The sequence below is a fragment of the Atta colombica genome, unplaced genomic scaffold (genome assembly GCF_001594045.1).
Source record: "Atta colombica isolate Treedump-2 unplaced genomic scaffold, Acol1.0 scaffold125, whole genome shotgun sequence".
In the NCBI taxonomy this organism is placed as follows: domain Eukaryota; kingdom Metazoa; phylum Arthropoda; class Insecta; order Hymenoptera; family Formicidae; genus Atta; species Atta colombica.
Window position 1 is genome coordinate 144,810 of NW_017259212.1, and position 12,313 is coordinate 157,122.

The following is a 12,313-nucleotide window of genomic DNA, read 5'->3' on the forward strand; positions in this document are numbered from 1 at the left end:
ACTTTGTTAATTTCATGCAGCTTTTATGCAGCAGTATGCATTATAATGGTGAAGTGAAACATGTATACACAACTTTTCTATGAAGAAATTTTCTAGTTATGATGATCACTAGAACATTGTAGTTTTATTTCGGTTTAGATTTAGGTGGACCACGTGTTTTTTTCAGACGGACTTTCTTAACATTTCGTAATGTGTTATCTGCTTGTTCACAATGATTTTCTCGCCACAAAAATAATTCATGATTCTCGAGGCGCGAGCTAGAAGTAGATGCCTGATGTTCTGAAGAGATTACTTTGTTCACTGTGCAAGCAGTTTCCTCAGTATTGATGTATGATGCTTTTCTTGATTGTAATTTCTCTATTTTAGGATTCAACCAACGTTTTCGTATTCTGCAAACTACAAATAATTATACATTCAAAAATGAGTGCTTGTCCAGTATAATGTTAAGAAATTATGTTACAAGTGTATTAAAAGTATCCTAGTAAACTCCAATTTGCAATAACATTATATCAATATTATAATTGTCATCATATAACTGTTACATACTACATATATTATATTAATATTATAAAAAATATTATTATACTGATGTCCTAGTTAACTCTTATAGAAATTTAATATTAATATTGACCAATTAATAATTTATTTTGAATATTAAAAGTAAAGTAACTATTATTGAATTTTTATAAGGGAAACATCAAGTAATAATATCAAAGTAATTTAGTTATAATTCATTCACAAAACAGTATAATTATAACACACACATAAAACATTAAAAACTATATCGTTCAATATGAAATTATAACATTGATATTATGTTATTGTTCATTGGTGTTTACTTGGTGGGTTATTAGTTAGCGATTATCAGACTACTGTATGTATAGCTTTCGATCGTCTTCGACACAACGCATGTCAATGAAAAATAAAACGTATAAAAGAGAGATACACTGAAGTTTACCTTTAGCCGAGGTCTCAGCGTGAATCGAATCAGAGCTGGAATTCGAGGGACGGGAAGTACGGGATCGACTCTTGTTCGCGGCGCGATTCCTGTACGAAACACTATGCCGACGCTTCCTCTTTGCAGTTAATCTCTGCCGTGATTCTGAACTGCTCAGCTCATCTTCCGCCCAGAATTGTCGATCGGTATCATCCGAGATTGGTGGAGCCGGAACGAGCGGCTTTAAATGATTAACATTATTCTATGGCTTATACATTATCCATGCACTATTTATTTTCATGCTTCGCTTACAGCTTCTCCATAGGTATTCGAAATGCATCTTCTTCTCTTTTCTCCAATGTCAGTGATACGATTTTCATAACCCTCCTCCTCGGAGCTGCCCTTCTTCTTCGCGTCTCCCCAAGCGCAATAATATCCCATCTTTTTATTTTACATATATACAAGTCGAGCGCCGTTATAACTATGATGTGCAATTTATCGCATTTTACAATTATTGTTTCAACATACTGGCGAATTTTTACGATATATGTATATTCGAATATGTAAATCGATCAGACAGTTAAAAGTTACACGAGATGTGTAGTGTTTTTTTCATGATATTGAGATACCATCAGATACCTTGTCAAATTCATTACAATACAGATTAATTTTTTTATGGCCTTAATTCCGAGAAACTCACTAATTTTTGTTTATTTCATGTTTGCAGAAAACAATGCAGTCAATATTTTTAGCAGCAAAAAAAATTTATTGCTTTATCTTTTTTTTAGATATAATCTCTTATATTTTTGAAGATAAAGACAGATGAAAAAATAAAATTGAAAAAGTATCATTTTGTAATATTTCACAATTATATATTCTGTATATGACGAACCGTTGCACGCGAGTATTATAATTTACAAAATACGAGAGAGATAAATTAACTTTGTATAACGATTATATCACACATGTGTTTTTTTCGTAGGCATTAGGTATCACTTATTCTCGCCTATGATGTCATATTTTGTCAATGCCTGAAAAATATGTTTCTATTCTCTTCTCTCTCTCTCTCTCTCTCTCTCTCTCTCTCTCTCTCTCCTCCCCTCCCCTCCCCCTCTCTCTCTGCCACATTTCTCTTTTTCCTCAAGCGTGTTCTTTTATATACAACTTATTAATCTAGTTTAATCATTCTCGGATTTTCTGCGTTTTTTCGAGCGCGGAGTGTCAGTATCGTGGGGACTTGGAGTGATGTGACTTCGTTTCCGCTTAAGGGTATTCTCGTTCGCCTCGCTACTACTGCTCGCAGCAGTTCTAGTCTCCCTTCGGAACGTTCCTTCTCCCGTTGCTTGTACCAAAATCTGAAATTAAACAACATTAGTGATAAGCAGAACTTCGTTTATTAACACTCCATTTATACAAACAATAACAAATCCATGCTTAGTTCCAAGTATCCGAATTGTTAGCAAAGTTCCTATTACCAAAAAACTACAGTTAGTAAAAAGCTACATAGTTCGGATAATAAGAGCTAGATATGCTCGACTTCAGTTTTTTGAATGTTAACTCCTTATCAGAACTAATAAGTACTAGTAGAAGTAGAAATCAATTTCTATTATCCGAACCGTTATTGGAACTTCGACATGTTCAGATAAATGAAATTCTATTCATTTTACTTCGAAAATACACAAAAAAAAAGGAAGGGACTTTAAAAAGTATGATAAAATGCGTACTGAGAGTGATGTAAAAACAAAAAAAAAATAAACATATTTTTAATAATATTTTCACTAGTATTGCTTTTCTTTCTAATCAGTTTCCTAAAATATTTTAAAATAAGCACATCAACAGTCATTAGCAAAAAAGAGTATATTATTTGAATTAGAATTATGAATAATAAATAGAATCTTTTTCTTGCCTGCATATGTTGCAAGCATTCTTCTTGCATTGAAACTGCCATTTTAAAGATAAACGTGTCATGTTTGTTGTACATGATCGCGTTTTGGAACATAAGCATGACGTCCCTCTGAAAGTGCATAGTCGACCTAATTGTGCCATTGTCAATGTTCTTTTTGATGGTTGATAGATCCATCGGTCGGAAAATCACCGAATGATACCCAGGCGCCTGGTCTTCCGTGATCGGCCTGAGAAACACCGACGCGTATTTGTGCGTGGCCAAACGATTGTAGACGAGCATGACCGCTTTCTTCCAAGCACGATAATCCGCACCCTCTCCAGTGCTCTCATTTTCTGGTTCGCTGTCCACAGCGACGTTTTGCTTCTTAGAGTATGTCTTCATCGCCCGGTTGCTACTCAATTTGCTCAACGATGACTCTTCTTCATCTAATTCTCCGGATTCTTCCACGACTGTAGATTCTACCTCCTTTTTTATGCTCTGCTCGCTTTCCATGGTTTTCTTGATATCCTCTTTCTCCTCTTTTTTCTCCTTCACTTCCATTTTCTTGTCTTCCTCCGATGAACTGTGAAGCGGGCTTTTCCTATGGAACGAATCGCTAGCTTCCGGTTCCGTTTCGACTTTTGATTCTTCGGATTTGATTTCTGCACTCTCCATTTTCTTAATGTGTATTTCTGCGTCGGTAGTCATAGTTTCGACTGGCTCGCTTTTGACACTTTTTACTTCCTCTATGATCACTTCTTTAGTATCCTCATTTTCATCAGCCGATCCTTTGCCAGCCTCCTCCTCTTTGACTTCTACATCCTGCAAGATGGAACTTGTAGCATCCTCCGGGGAATCTTTGATCTTCTCTTTCTTAAGCTCTGTGCTTATCTCCAACGTTTCTTCATTCGTTTCTTCTGTCTGTGACTTTATCGAAGATTCTTCTTTTATCTCCATAACATTCTTTTCTTTTATCGATTCCTCTTTAAACGATTCTAAGGATTCAGTGTTTTCAACCGTGTTTTCGACAATCCGCTCTTCTGTCGTCGGTTTCTTTTTACTCTCCATGCTTTGACTGCTCTCGTCGTCCTCTAGGATCAAGCTAATATCTTGCGACTTTTCCGTATCTTCGGCACTGGGTAGATCATTTGTCACTTCTGAAGAAATGCTGACAATCTCCGCGGACGGCACGTCCTGCTGATCCCCTGTAATTTTCGCCAAATATATTTCTAATTGATCTAATCCCGTATTATGTTTACCTTCAGTGTCTTCTGGAAGCTCCTTCCGCTCTTTAACGCTATCGGATGATTCTTTGTAAACAGGCGTAGTGACTTCCATTTCCTCTTCCTCTTCTGCTTCTTCTTCCACGTTTTCTGTAGTCTCATTTATCGTTTCCTTCGTATCGCCTAAAAGTTTAGAGTTATTTTTCTCGATCTCTACGTTTGATGAGGCATCCACAGATTTTGTTTCAGCGTCCGATTGTTTCTCTTCCATTGGAGTATCATTATTAGTTTCTTCATCTTTTATTTCTGTCTTTGGAATAAGTTGTTCCGTCAAAGTCGTCCTCTTTTCACACATATTCGTCTCGGATTTGGTCTCCAATGTGTTTGGTATGGTCTCTGTGATTTCCGTGACAATAATTTTAGGTTCTTGTGAATCAATGGCGACGGTTCCAATAATCTCAGCAATATTTGAAGTACTAGAATCAATCTCCTCGATTGCCATTTCACTTTGGGGTGAATCGGATAGTGATACAGCCTCATCCACATCTCTCGGTTGCGGCCTTGATCCTGTTGTAGGTATCAGCACTTCCGTCGCTTGTTGGGGCATACTGGTGAGATTATTGATAACTGCTGTTGTCGTCGTCATTGTTGTTGAGCTACTCGTGTCTATCGTCTGTGGACTGGAGATATCTTCTTTGATCTCTTCCTTGATCAATTCCTCGATGTCGCCGATGATGTCGTTTATCTCATCCTTATCCATCACATCTACCATTATATCTTTACGCATTACGTCTATATGATCAATTATCTGCATCTGCATATTCTCTGACACCGGCATATTTGTCGAGGTGGTGGCGGTTGCTGAAACTGTCGACATTGTTGTTGCTGCCATTGCTTCGTTCTGGATAGCCTGTTGGACTTGAGTTTGCGATTGCGCCGCTTGCTGGAAATTGTGTACTTCGGAGGTGGCAGTCACAGTTGTGGTTGTCTGTTGCTGTTGCGCATGAGATACATTTGTTGTGGTTGTCGTTTGCAAATTTGGTAGGGCTGCTCTCTGCGTACTCGCTGGCATTTCCAACAGCATAGAGAGCGTAGGAGCGCCAACGGACGGTCGTTCTGGTGTCGTATTCGCGCTGGCTATAGCCGTCGAGACCAACTGCTGCAATTGTGGCGACACTTTTTGTGCCATCTGTGCATTTAGTGCTTTAGGACTTGATCCAAGCAGACTGGTAATAGTTGGCGAACTCACTTGAACCGGAGTGGACGGAAAGGATTGTACAGTCTGAGTGGTCGGGCTGGGAGATTTCAATAGACTTGTCAACAATGGAGATCTACCGCCCCTGTTTTTCTTTTCCTCATCGTTCTCTGCCGATGATTCCGTCGCAGTGGATTCCTGCAGTACCTCTGTTGTACTCTCCACTGCTTTGCGAGTTTGGGTTACAATTGAAGTCGAGATAGATGGTGAACTCATATCCTGCTTCTGTTGCTGTTGACGTTTTGCCAGCCACGCCATGTGAGTCCGTGTCTTTTGCTCCATCTCACGTTCTTCCTGTTGTATATCAAGCCACATCTTCTCCAATTTTTCGTCACTTATTGCGCTCGATTTGAAATGATTCAAATCCGTCTTGAGTCGTAGGTACTCCTCCCTCTGACGGTTGAGCATTTGACTCAACTCGGTTACTCTCTCTTGTGTCAATTTTCTGACTATGGATTCACCAGTGGTCTCGCCGCTCTCCCGCTTCTTTCTTTTTGGCGTATCAGTATTTTCCAGTAAATACGCATATTGTATGGCACACAACTTTGGCGAGAACCAGTCTGTGGGCCTTAATGGTTCTTTTTCAACAAATGGTTTCAATGATCTGGATACACTTATCCAATTTTGATCTCCAGATTTCAGTACACTTGATGCAAGACATAATTGTTCTCGTGTAGACCACGTGTCACAGTTCGAGGTTGTACGTTTGAATTTCATTCCTAAAATTTATGTTTTTAATTAAATATTGTGTATCTCTTCTTGACTTATATATACTAAAGTAAATTAATTTAATTCTAATTAAGTATCATTTTTAACTATTTTTCACACAAATAAAAAACAACAGAAATATCATATATCATAATAAGAAATATTGTGTAAAGATTACAAAATTGATTAAATGAACTTTATAATTTCATACACTTAGTAAGTAATCGTAAGGCAAAAATTTTAAATATCTTAGAATTACAAATATTAAAATAAATGTATAATATTTTAGTTAAATTTCCTTTCATTATTTTACTTCTTTCTTATTTTTTTTTTTAAATCATCTTTAAATATATAATATAAATATATAATAAAATATTTTACATTTAAAAACAAACAATGCAATTAAAACAAATAAGTAAAATTTGCGCAAGTAAAATTCTTTTTACGTTGACATTCTTTGTTATAGGTTAATGACATCATTATTTCATTTCAGACATCTATCCAAATATCTTTATTTTAAAGCAGATAAAACTAGCATATTCCAGAAGTAATGACAAATATAGAATGAGATTGTCTGAAATCTATTCATTTAAAGTTCAAAATATGCATTGAAAATCGATATAATTATCTTAACCTATAAAAGCATCTTTTGTCAAAAGCCGAACTCACTGTCTTGCATCGATGCCATTGCTCTTCTTTTTCTAGATTCTAAACTCAGAGCAATTTAGAGATATGCGCAACTTCGCGACTAATTCGTTACTTCGCTTTGCCACAATTCTTCAAAAAGAAACAGAAAACGAATTCCATTCCGATACTTCCGCGGAACGATACATGTATATTGTAGTCCGTATTCAGAACGCTCTTTTCTCAAAGCGCGCTTTTGGATACGGTCAACGCGATGCTACAAACGCTTTGAAGCGTTTTTTAACTGGTCAGTTTGTAAAATTCTTTCTTTTAATTGGTCCATCAAATGCTTCAAAGTATTTGTAGCGAGACTTTGACCACAACCTTTATTTCTGGAGCTACGTTCCAAAACTTTCTCTCTGAGGAAAATTTTACTCGAAATATATAGTACACGTATACTATAGCATATAAAGTAAAATCTTCCTCGGAAGTTTTGGAATGTAGTCTGAAATTCTATAGTATGCGTAACATAAATTATAGCATGTTAGCGTCGTTGTAAGGCCGGAATCAGATTATGCATTGAAGATTGAGATTAAAGATTGAGATTAAAGCTTAAAGATTGAAATTTCATCAATAAGAACAAAGAAATTTTGGCCTGATATTCCTCCTTTTGTTCTGATTAGTTAAACTTTAATCTTCAATCTCATTCTTCAATGGGTAGTCTGATTCCAGCCTAATAGATCTGTTCGCATTGCTTGAAATCTCCAAAACTTAAAAGGAAATAAAAGGCCTGTTTTTTTTGGTTTTTGCATCAGTTTATCCTTCTTCTTTTCCTCTTTTTCTTCTTCCTTCCTGATTTCTGATAGATTAAAATTCTTATTCTTTTCTCTGTTCCCTGTTCCTTTTATTGTGCGGAGCCCTTAAAGTGAATCACATCCACTGAGTGCAAAAGTACGAGAAACGCGAACAGACCTATGTGTCCTCGCGGAACGTGGACTGGACAGCTGATTTCGAATTTGCGCGACGGAATGCAGGACGCAGAAACGTCGTGAATTTAGGAAACCTGGGAAAACCATGAGAAACGTTCGTAATGGCGGAAAGGGTAGAAATTGTTAAAGTATGTATCGAAACAAGTTGTCCCTCATCGCCGTGAGTGGAGATAACGAGTAAAACAACGTTCAAATTACGCTGTACGGAGAGTTCTCTTCGGAGACATCAATCGTTTTGTGAAATTCGTCGTATACTCGCCGCCACACAATGATGAATCATCGCAGACGTAGCAACAATTTCACGTATGTCAGTTCGTGCGTGAAGTACATGATCTTCATGCTGAATTTCGTCTTTTGGGTGAGCGATTCGTTCTTCTGCTTTTCTTTCTATGCTGTATACAAGCAAATGAAATTTGCGATTTATTCTAAGACAAAATAAAGGCTACTTTCCTTTTAAGAGATAAAGTTGACATAAGTTCTGTCTTTCTTGAGCCTAATTTACAATGTATTTTTACTTTCTATTTCTTTTTTCCTCTTTGCGATCGTTTTATCGATAATCACGTTTCTTGCAATGTGTATTCTGTGTATTTAGTCTCTTCCCAAGCTCGTCAACTTTTAAGTTTATTACAATATTTTCTTTGCTTCCTTTTTTTATTACTTTTTATTACTTTTGCCTTTTATTTTATTTCTTCGTCTTTTCTCGTGATAAAATGACAAACTTCAAAGGAGATAAGAAACACATGACAAAAAGTACATTTGTCAATGAAACAGTCATAAAAGAGAAAAAAATGCAACAAATAAAAGAGGAAATAAAGTGTACATTAGATTAGAGTTTGTCTTGAGTGACAGAAAACGAAGAAACAGAATATGAGGCAAGAAAGCAAGAGATCAAATGTAATAAAAAGCAAAGAACAGAAAGCACAAAAAGCAAACTATAGATTAGGCTTTATTTATGTCAAGAATGATAGAATGACATTTTGTGTCAACTGTGTCCTGAAAGGAAAGCTTGTTGGGAAAGATATGATTGTGTTGATTTCGAATCTACTGACATCAGTAATTCAACTAAATTTAGATATCAGACTATCAACATCATGTCTAGACATTAGAAGAAGTAGAACAAAAGTTAAAGATAATATAGAAATGATATGGTCATATATTATGATGGGAGACAAAAATAATTTTTTTTATGTTTAGCTGTTTGGTGGACTGCTAATCGGCGTAGGTCTCTATGCATTTGTGGATAAATGGCAGGCAACTGGCTCTGTCAGGGTGGAAAATGTCTACGATGTAGTCTTGAACATTTCTCTTGTGATGCTGATAGCTGGTGGAGTAGTCTTTGTTGTTAGTTTTGCAGGATGCGTAGGAGCTCTTCGTGAAAATACATGCCTTCTTAAATTTGTTAGTTTTTTTGTGTCCAGAATATTTTCTATAAGCAACGCAAAAACAAATGATTGACTGATCAAACGATTTTTTTAGTATTCGCTATGTCTTTTGGTGTTCTTCCTCTTGGAGATGGGTGTGGCGATCGTTGGTTTTGTATTCCCGCACACATTGCAATCTCTTTTGGAAGAGTCATTCACGGACAAAATAATTCAGACGTATAGAGAAGATCCAGATCTGCAAAATTTCATCGATTTTGGCCAACAAGAAGTAAAGATCACGAATAAAATAATTAATAATAATAAAAACACATGTCTTACATTTGTACAAGTTATTCAATTTCGTACATGCAGTGAAATATTCATAAAATTTTATATTGTAGTTCAAGTGTTGTGGTTTGAGTCAAGAAGGATACTTAGATTGGGGGAAGAATGAATATTTTAATTGCACCAGCCCTAGCGTAGAACGTTGCGGTGTACCGTTCTCTTGTTGCATAAATGCCACTGATATATCCGTACGTATATTATTTGTTGCACTTGTACAGAAAGTCAAAGATAATTGAAAGATATTTTATCTTGAAAAGACATTTTCATTTTTATTACTGAAATAAATCAAGAGAAGAATCAAGGCTAAAGGCTTGATGCCTAATATTTATATCTAAGTTTTAAATACATCTTCCCGCATTATTTAAATTGTGCGCTGATTATTATCGTTGATTATTCAAAACGCGAAATCATAAACTGAAGTTGAAATAATATTACAAAAAAGAAATTGAGCGTCAATTAATAATAATACTAATGATCATCTTAAAACATTGTAAAGAATTTTACAAATGAGATAATTTCAATTTTCAGAGCGGACTTGTAAATATAATGTGTGGCTACAAGGTCCAGATGTTACCAGTGTCTGAAGCGAGTAAAAAGGTTTGGACCAGTGGATGTATCGAAATTGTACGTAGCTGGGCGGAACGTAATCTCTACACTATAGCTGGCATTGCTCTAGGCATTGCGCTCAGCCAGCTCTTTGTGATCTACCTTGCAAAAACGCTGGAGGGTCAGATCGAGCTGCAGAAGTCCCGCTGGCATTCCTGAGCTTGACTTCAGGCCACCTACCGTTACCAGATACATTCTGCAGCCAACAGGCAGGTGGCCAGTGGCGGACGATCGCGCGGTTCGCAGGAGACAGAGACAAATATAAATGCGCGAATGGCATTGCTCGTCCTTTTCGCGATCTCTTTATACATACTGTGCATTTTGTCCCTCATCAAACTCGTCCTTTATTTCAAGAATTTCTTTCACATGTACGTGAGTAAAGGATAATACATCATCGGCGGTCAATAAGCCTTCTTCGTAAGCTAGAGGATATATTCGTGATAAAAGGTATCGATAAAAATCTTGCATAAAGATTATATACACACGCGAGTGCAGAATGGTGTCCTGTGCGTTTACAATAGTAAAAGCTCTTTTTTTTTTATACTCAGGAAAATATACCTTTTCGCTATCTTAATTAATTGCATGATTCAAATACTTTGCGCTTACATCGATGAGTTACGTGTCGTGCGATCATGTTCTTGTGAATGTTGCACGGGACACGATTAGTGCACTCGTCTGGTAACATGCGACTGGTAATTCGAATTAAAGACAAAAGTGAGAGAGATATTTAATTCCATGATAAATTTTGTAATATGTATTTCATGAACATGTTACGATATATTACATTACATTGCATTAGTTACATAATAATGTTATAGCAAAATCGCTATATTTCATGATAATATTCGTTTCTCGAATGTTATTTCTTCCATGAGCCAATTTTTAAATTTGCATTTTTTTTTCTTTTTACCACAATTTCAATGTATTTTGTGCAATATATAGAGACAATTTGCTTAAATTAAGATATTCAGATCTGATATCATCTTGTTTTTCTAGCGTGAGATAGTTTGTTACAGTGTATAATTCCATCATTTTCAGCACATTGACATAAAGTTGTTTTAATGATAATATTGATGTACTACTAGGCCCAATTTTTCATTATTTGGTATGATTAAGCTTAATTTTATGTTTCACCCAATGGGCCTTATCTAATGATGATGTTATGATACTTCATCATTGTAGATAAGGCCCAATGAATATAAAGTCTAATGATGATATAAAGTCATAAGTTAACCAGAAAATGAAAATCCGGGCCTAACAAGTGACATAGGAGCTTATTTCATAAATCCCGAAGAATAGATGTAGTAAACTTTAAATCATGCGATCAATCATAGTCGAGTATGAAGAAAATCGATTATGATTTGTTTTTTTTCGGTTTAAAGTTTGCTACATCTATTGTATTTCGGAACTGATCATTTCTATTAATGTAGATTAACTTTAATCTTGATTTAATTTACTTTGATCTTTTTTTAATTCTTAAAAATAAAAAAAGATGAAGAGTTAGTTAAACTGAGATCAAACTACATTGGTAGAATCATGTGAGAGATAACATCGATAGTTGTATACACATTTTCACGCATACGTTCCATTAAAATATGTAAGTTAGAACATAATGAATTTGAGATTAGATATGAATATCATCTTGTAAATTAATCTTGAGAAATTAATTTGCTCTACTAGCTAGGTATAAATTAAATTGTCGAATTGTATTTCTTTTTCTATATTATTAAACATTAAATGCATTTAATTATTAAGATAATACATATATAAGCAATTTTTACTTCTTTTTTTTTTGTAATTAATATTTACAAACATATTGTTATCCTATAAATAAGTGGATGTACGTGCACTGTTGAACTTACGATACTGATAATTATTAATGGTAATTCTCATTCACTTGTAGTGTATGCGATGCCATATTTGTATTATGAAACTATGAATGAGCGCACAATTATTTGAATATATAACTAATTTATACTTCTCTGTTGCTGCATTAGTGTAACTTATATGTGTGAGACAAACGTCCAGTGCCAAAGTCAGAATATTGTTACTCTTTTATTTTAAACAAATCTGACAATAATCTGGTATAAATGATTTATTTAACGCATTTAAGTGTCTCTTTGTCAAGAATAAATGTAAAACTGATATAAAACCTTCTAGTTTGTAATAAACAAGTATTATTCTAAGAGCTGTATTTTTTAGCCATTATGGATAAATCAAATTATACAATTAAATCATATATAAAATTCTATATATCATAAATAGCATAAAATACATTGTTTTTGATATTTGTGCAGTTAGTGGATTATTATCTGTTATTTTCAAATTGAATTTCAAATTTCATTACAACAAAAATTTTATTTATATATATATATATAAA

The 12,313-nt window shown here is 35.0% G+C and overlaps 3 protein-coding genes across 4 annotated transcripts in view; 1 reads left to right on the forward strand and 2 right to left on the reverse strand.

Annotated features, from left to right (window-relative positions):
* LOC108694811 (heparanase-like) overlaps positions 1 to 1,583 on the reverse strand; it is a 5,576-nt gene extending 3,993 nt beyond the window's left edge. The window contains exons 1-2 of the mRNA XM_018204483.1: positions 1,250 to 1,583; positions 959 to 1,178 (exon numbers count right to left, since the gene is read on the reverse strand). Of these exons, the coding sequence (XP_018059972.1) occupies positions 959 to 1,178; positions 1,250 to 1,378 (349 nt within the window). The 5' untranslated portion in view covers positions 1,379 to 1,583. The remainder of the gene's footprint in view (positions 1 to 958; positions 1,179 to 1,249) is intronic.
* A 257-nt stretch (positions 1,584 to 1,840) lies between these two features.
* Positions 1,841 to 6,800, reverse strand: LOC108694895 (bromodomain-containing protein 8-like). 2 transcript variants are annotated; one of them, XM_018204595.1, is made up of 4 exons: positions 6,678 to 6,800; positions 4,082 to 6,019; positions 2,844 to 4,027; positions 1,841 to 2,292 (listed from the first exon to the last, which is right to left on the reverse strand). In XM_018204595.1, the coding sequence occupies exons 1-4, from the start codon at positions 6,694 to 6,696 to the stop codon at positions 2,116 to 2,118; spliced, it is 3,318 nt and encodes a 1,105-aa protein (XP_018060084.1). In that variant the 5' UTR covers positions 6,697 to 6,800; the 3' UTR covers positions 1,841 to 2,115. The 2 variants fall into 2 exon arrangements, with proteins under 2 accessions (XP_018060084.1, XP_018060083.1); XM_018204594.1 differs by having other exon boundaries at positions 2,844 to 6,019.
* Positions 6,801 to 7,694: 894 nt separating this feature from the next.
* Positions 7,695 to 10,702, forward strand: LOC108694886 (tetraspanin-33-like). The gene is made up of 5 exons (XM_018204585.1): positions 7,695 to 7,979; positions 8,816 to 9,019; positions 9,098 to 9,271; positions 9,384 to 9,515; positions 9,856 to 10,702. The coding sequence occupies exons 1-5, from the start codon at positions 7,890 to 7,892 to the stop codon at positions 10,090 to 10,092; spliced, it is 837 nt and encodes a 278-aa protein (XP_018060074.1). The 5' UTR covers positions 7,695 to 7,889; the 3' UTR covers positions 10,093 to 10,702.
* Positions 10,703 to 12,313: the final 1,611 nt, after the last annotated feature.

What these genes read in the sequence shown, in the direction of transcription:
- LOC108694886 (XM_018204585.1), top strand. Translation starts at nt 7,890, where the DNA reads ATGATGAATCATCGCAGACGTAGCAACAATTTCACGTATGTCAGTTCG. An exon ending in TGCTGAATTTCGTCTTTTGG is followed by an intron (nt 7,980 to 8,815) that starts GTGAGCGATTCG and finishes TTTTATGTTTAG; the next exon opens with CTGTTTGGTGGACTGCTAAT. An exon ending in TCGATTTTGGCCAACAAGAA is followed by an intron (nt 9,272 to 9,383) that starts GTAAAGATCACG and finishes TTTATATTGTAG; the next exon opens with TTCAAGTGTTGTGGTTTGAG.
- LOC108694895 (XM_018204594.1), bottom strand. An exon ending in AATGCTTGCAACATATGCAG is followed by an intron (nt 2,293 to 2,843) that starts GCAAGAAAAAGA and finishes GTTTAATTTCAG; the next exon opens with ATTTTGGTACAAGCAACGGG.